Source organism: Lagopus leucura, unplaced genomic scaffold (genome assembly GCF_019238085.1).
Source record: "Lagopus leucura isolate 7727_CA_CO unplaced genomic scaffold, USGS_WTPT01 Super-Scaffold_100159, whole genome shotgun sequence".
Classification (NCBI taxonomy): domain Eukaryota; kingdom Metazoa; phylum Chordata; class Aves; order Galliformes; family Phasianidae; genus Lagopus; species Lagopus leucura.
The window spans coordinates 21,215,310-21,221,795 of NW_024962335.1; the positions used below are offsets into that span (position 1 = coordinate 21,215,310).

Genomic DNA, 6,486 nt, shown 5'->3' on the forward strand with positions numbered 1-6,486 from the left:
ACCATAATTTGATGAGCATCTCTTTTAACATCAGTACTTGTTTACGCAGCTCATTCTGTTCCCCTGCTTCTTTGGCATTCATTCCTATCCCCACACTGACTTTTGGCTGTGCGGGTATAGCAACTTACAGGAACGTATTGTGAACCATATCATGTCTGATAATGAAAACCAGACTGATAACCCAGTCTGGTTACGGATAGCATCCGACCCCTTCTCTGTTATTTTTAATTGAGGTCGGTATAAACATTTGCATATCTGAGAGTCAGAACAGGGGTAGGAATGACAAAGGGAAACGCAGGGCTGTCCTGCTGAGAGAAAAGCACATCAAAACGCTCCCTCACTAACCCGAGGTCAATGCAGGCTCAATGACAACCAGAAGTGAAATTCAGGCATGGAGCGAGGCTATGTATCTGCTAATGGTCACTATTTCCAGGCAGCATGCTGTTATGTGTTGGGTAATGCACAGTAAGCTGCTGCTGGGATTGAACTGGGTACAGTGGGTACTCCCAGAGACTTTGCGTGTTCCAGGCCCACTGCTGCCTACTTCCTTTCTCATCCAGTCCCACCTCCTGCTCAAAGCAGGGTCAGTTCTGAGCTCAGGAGACAGCACAACCTCTCTGGGCAGCCTGTGCCACTTTCTGGCCTCATGGGAAAACAGCTCCTCTTGTAATCCAGCCCGAGCCTCTCTAGTTTCAACCACTGCCAGTTCTCTTGTCCTCCCGCACCCCGCTGTGAAGAGGCTGGCTCTGTCTTCTCAGGAATGCCCTTGCAGGACTGGGCAGGTTGCTGCAGGGTTCCTCAGAACCCTCTCTCCTCCAGGCTGAGCAGGCCCTGCTCCCTCAGTCTCTCCTCACAGCTCTTGCAGTCCTCTGCTGAACTCAGGCCATTTTGTTGCAGGCCTGTGCTTAGAAGGAAAGCACGGAGTAATGGATGAAGAGCTGGAGGAGCACCCAAAGCTTTGTCTGACTTCGCTGTGCCCTTGTGGGTGGCACTGTGTGAGCAGGCTCCAAAGGGCTGAGATGAGGGTGATGTGTTGGGAATGCTCAGCCTCATTCCACGTACGCTGTTGCCAAAATATATATTGAGATGGCATCAGTTCACAGCTCCCAAGTTACATATTTGGGACATGTTCATCTCTGGGTTGAATTCAGAACATCCCATTGGGATTTATGAGCCGCTCTGCACTTTCCTAAGCATCCTGTGCAGCAGACAGGTGTGCGGAGGGATCACCTATTTAACAGGGCTGTTTCTGGGACAAGGAGCCTCCCTTCTGCTGTTCTTCAGATCCAGAAAGCCTCATTGAAGGCAGAGAAGAAACTGCAAGCGGAGGGCTTTGGAGAAGAGTCAGTTAGTTGAGGCAGCACTGTGTCAGGAGAGTGAGGAGATGGAGTTTGGGTCATGAAAGTGGTGCAGGGAAGAGCAGAACAAACAGCACAGAAGCTGCTAGACATAGCTTCAGCTCTACTCGCCCAAGGCTCTTTCCAGTCACAAACAAAGAATTATTTGTGGAAGCCACATTACTAAACTAAAGACTTAATAGCCATTGATGCAACACCTCTGTGAGGTAAGGAAAATACAAATTTAGGATCTGCAAAAGACAGCCCCGCTTACCACTAGTCCGGTTTCCAATACTTTACCAAGGATACTTGGGTTTCAAATACTAGGGACCCCAGCCTGCCCCCTCAACCTAAAAATCAGATAGCCAGCTCTATCCATAATCCAGAGAAGTTTGATCCCCTAGAATAAAATGTATAAAACCCAAGAAGCTGAGAAACTGTTTAAATTAGTCAGACAGGGAGTCAAGGAGAGGCCCTTCAGCATCTGTTTAGCTGCTATGTCCATAATTTGATTTCCAAAAAGAAATCTCTGCTTAGGATTTCCCAGGCCTAAATGCCTCATAGAGTTGGCCACCAAAGCTGCTTTCAATCCCATTGTATCATGACTGTAGGTGAATGATATTTCTCCCCTCTAAAAATATTGCAGGCCCCTACTACACAGCAACTAATCATAGAAGCACATGATGGTTGAGGTTGGAAGATCATCTTGTCCAGCCCCTCGCTCAAGCAGGGCAGCTAAGCAGGTTGCCCAGCAAAGCCATGACGACTTTCTACACATCATTAAAAGAACAAAAAAAACTAACAGCAGAGATTGTACTTATAGCAAATGCAATATAAATACAAATATGAAATATGCTGAAAAATGGTTTTCACAAAATATGCTGGTAATGAAATCCCCACCTCAGTAAAGCAGGTTACCTTTATGCACATGACTGTTCCTCTCTGAACTCTTATTAACTGCATGTTTAAAAGGCACATTTGCTAAAAAACGTTTTGAACGAGAACTCTAAAACTACAGCATTTTTACTGCAGAGACAAAATACCACCAGCTTGAGATATAATTAAACAAGGCATGGAAACTTCATTGTCAGAGTGAAAAATGAAGAATAAATAAATAAGTCTGCAGAAAATAATGAAGCTTTAAAATAAGAATGCCTTTTTCAACATTAGTCCAACAATCTTGTTTGACTGCAGGACCACCAGACCACCACTGCTCCATCTCATAACACTGAAGGCTGCTATAGTCAACACAACACAATGAACCTTTCCACATTCCTACCGTTCATTTCATTTTAAAAAACATGAGGTTAATAGCTGATAGATGTTTTGCATCTTTTCTGAACAGCTTACGCATGTAATAACTGCTCTGTTTTGGAAGAAGCCCTTGTTAGGTCACTGTTGAAAATTTCAGCCCCAGAACATCCAAATCTTAGGCTAAAGGAGAAACATGTGAACAAACAACAAGAAACAGCAGAGGTTACTAGAACAATTCATGTTGCATGGTGGGTAGCATATATTCTATATACAAAATTAATATTTGATGTAATGTATTGCAATTTGCTTTCACATTCTATAATGCTTTTATGTTCCCATCTCACTCTCCAGCAATGGAAATTATGGTATAGCTGTAGTTCTGTATTGCAGCCTATACGGAAAAAGCCCCACTGAAGTACACTTGAGTTTTGAACTGCAAAGGAATGGAGAAGAAGACTTCAGACCCTAGATGTCTAAGCCATGGCGAAGTAAGAAAAGACAGGAAGCAACAAATACAGCGAGCTCCTTAGAACAGAACACAAGAATCTAATAATAAAATAATGTAAAAATGAAGACTTGCCTCAATAAAAAAATAGGATAAGATTTGACTCTGGTAAATGAATCTGTTCAGAGAAAGTCTGCACAAGAAGAGCTAATAGCCTTAACCATAGTTCTGCCCACACCATCGCACCTACTGTTTCTCTTGAATGGATGAGCCATTTGTTTCAGTACACACTTGAGTCCTCATTTCATAGAATCACAGAATGTTTGGGGTTGGAGGGGACCATAAATCCTATCTAGTTCCAACTTCCAGCCGTGGGCAGGGCTGCCATCCAGCAGCTCAGGCTGCCCAGGGCCCCATCCAACCAGGGCTTGAATGCCTCCAGGCATGGGGCACCACAGGTTCTCTGGGCATCCACAACTTCCACACTTCATTTTGACTTCAGAGATGCTGTAGATGTAGAGAAGCCAGGGTGGAAGTACAAATCCTCACAGTGAGGATTGTGACTATACGAGGCAAGTTGCTGGCTTCCTATGCAGTCACAGTGCTCTGATGTCCCCATTTGCAGGCCACAGCCTGGGGTATCACCTGCAGTACCAGCTGGAGATAACACACATAGACTTTCTCCACACATTCTGAAGGAATCCTTAATAAAAAAGCTGGCTTTGGGTTGCTTCTGTCAATTTACTTGAGAGCTTTCAGACAGAACCCTACAACCCAAAAATCTGCATCCCCAAACCTCCACAACACAGTTGCCCAAACCAGCTCAGACCAAATCCTGCCTCACTAATGTCATCATAGGCATCATTTGCTTCTGCTCACAGACAGGAATCTGATCTGCACTTAAAGATCAGTCATAAAGTTGGTGTTAACAGAGATTAGAAAATACTTTATAGTGACAGGAAGGGATATGAGCAAATTCTCCATTGCAGGGCTGCATGTGTGACAAGAATCAGTGCAGTTTCTCCTATCAAGAAAGAACAAATCTTCTGGAGAATACAGGGAGGACAAATGCCCCATCTGCAGTGATGGAGAGCTCTGGAACTGAAAGCCCACACCCTGACCTGGAAACAGGAGTGGCTGCTCTCTGGCTTGGCATCAGGCAACCTACAAGAATTTTGCTCTTCCCTTTTCCATAGATATCTCCGTATCCATGCTGCGCTTGGCACAGCATGAAGGCACAGCCCTGTGGGACAGCTGCACAGCACACAATCCCATTGACTTCAAGGGGAAGTAAACAGGAAGAGAATTTGTGCCCATCTTTGATTTCAATTAACCACGTTGACTAATCCCTCTAGCTTCTGAATTCACTCTCAGTTCCCTGTACTACCCCTTCTACCTGTGGCCATGTGCACCGATGTGTCATCCATTCCATTAGTGCCTTCATGTCCCTGCCAGTTGCATATCTCCATCAGTGGACTATTGATTTCAGAGTCCCAAGCCTACTGCATAGACTCAGCAGATAGGGAGGCAGTTATCAAGTTGAATAGGTTTTCCTGAAAATCACCTTTCTTCTTCTTTAACACATAATTTTTAAATTCTTGTGGTCCATGGGGTAACCCTGTAGCATAACATATTTACCTGCAAGTAAAGTGAAACCTTCATTTTATTTAAAATGTTTCCAGAAGTGCAGCAAAGCTGATGGTCTAAAGAATACTTGTATCTGATCTAAATTCATTGAGTGATTTCCCTCAATTCCCTCCACATACGGAATGTGGTCCTGATCACTGAGTGAAGAGAATTTCTGCATGTTATATACAGTGACATGTTTTTGCAGAACAAAACATTCCTTTTAAATCTGGGGGAAAATAATCTGTTCAGTACTTTCCCTTCCCTATTTGAAAGAGGGAATCCTTTACATTCTAATACCGCGCAGCAGCACTCCGCAGTGTAGGGCTATCAGTGCTGTAAATGTATGCACATACCCCTTCTGGGATCCCATGTGTGTGCACAGCCTCAACCTCAGGTCATTTCCCTTCATGATGAACACAAGAGGAGTGATGATATCTCAGTCATGTCCAACAGAGCCAAAAGGTGCCGTATAGCACTCACCTACCGTGTGCTCTGGATGCTACAAAACCACATTTGGAAGCCCAACTCCAACCAGTCCTCGTATCAAACATTTCTCCTTTCAGCATGACGCAGAACTTTAATTTCCACTGAGTGGGGGTGACCTCAAGACTACTTTCTCTGCCCGGATGGCAGCGATTCCCCTGGCTGCCGGAACGAAACCAGACTATAAATAACTTCAGAAGGAATCGTCTCCCTTCCCAGGCACTGCAGACAGCTGTTTACACGGCTCCCACGTCCGAGCGTTAGCTCAGCGCTCGGCTCCGCGCGGTTTAATTTCCCCTTCTCAGCATCCGCAGCCGACGCAGCCGTGCCCCGAGCTCCCCCCGGGGCGCAGATGTCTGCCGCCACGAGCCGGGGCTCCGTCTTTAGCCCCGGCTACAGCGGATCCCCGCTCCCCTCCCCGCGGCTCCCCGCAGCTTCCGTGGCCCACACGTCGGCTCGCCCACCCGCGGGGGGCCGGAGCGGGGCCCCCCCGTCACTGACACGCGTGGGCAGCCCCGCAGCCGGCGGGGAGAGACAAAAGCCCGGGCCGGCTCACCTCCTTCAGCTGCTCCAGCTCCTGCTTGAGGCCGTCATACTCCGCCTCCAGCTCGTCGTACTGCTGCTTGAGGGTGAGCTTCTCCTCCAGCACCACCAGCCCATATTCCGCCGCCTGGATCTTCTCGTGGGTCGTCTCGGAGAGCTCCCGGGTCAGCCGCTCGATTTCGCTCTTGTAATGGTCCGCGCCCTGCAGCACCTCCTCCGCAGCCATAGCCCCGCCGGCTCTGCCGCGCACCGCGTCGCCGCGCCGCCGAAGCAGCGAGGGGGCGGGCGCGGCCGAGGGGCGGCACCGGCACCGCCGACCTGAGGATGGGGACGGGGATGCGGGCGGAGATGGGGCCGCCGAGCGCCGCCCCGCCGCAGTCGCGCCCCCAGCTCCGCCGCCGCTCTCGCCTCCCCCGGCCCTGCGGCGGCCCCGAGGCCCGCAGGAGGCCGGGGCGGCGATTGGGGCGGGCGGGAGTGCGCGTCGGTGCGGCGGCTCCCGGGAAGCTGCCGGTGCCCTCCTCTGCGCGCGGGGCCGGCACCCCCGCCCCCACAGCGCGGTCCCTCCCCTGCGCTCTTCAAGATGACGGCGGCCTGTCGGGTTCGGTCCCGTCCGCCGGCCCGGAACGAGGTGGGGATGCGGGGCGATGGGAGCCCTCTCACTTGGCTCAGCGGGTTGTGGTGACGACCGCGGCACCGCGGTGATGTTAAAAATAGAACAGGAGATGCGGTCCAGGAGACTGCAGGAGCAGTGCTGGCTGCCAAGGAGCTGCGAGAGAACCACTGCCTGCTCCCGTC

At 49.4% G+C, this 6,486-nt stretch overlaps 1 protein-coding gene across 6 annotated transcripts in view; it reads right to left on the reverse strand.

Annotated features, from left to right (window-relative positions):
• Window positions 1-5,945, reverse strand: part of BICD1 (BICD cargo adaptor 1) — a 169,527-nt gene extending 163,582 nt beyond the window's left edge. For all 6 annotated transcript variants that reach the window (XM_042889740.1, XM_042889738.1, XM_042889739.1 and 3 more), the window contains exon 1: window positions 5,705-5,945. In XM_042889740.1, coding sequence (XP_042745674.1) covers window positions 5,705-5,917 — 213 coding nt within the window. In that variant the 5' untranslated portion in view covers window positions 5,918-5,945. The remainder of the gene's footprint in view (window positions 1-5,704) is intronic.
• Between the last annotated feature and the right edge of the window lie 541 nt (window positions 5,946-6,486).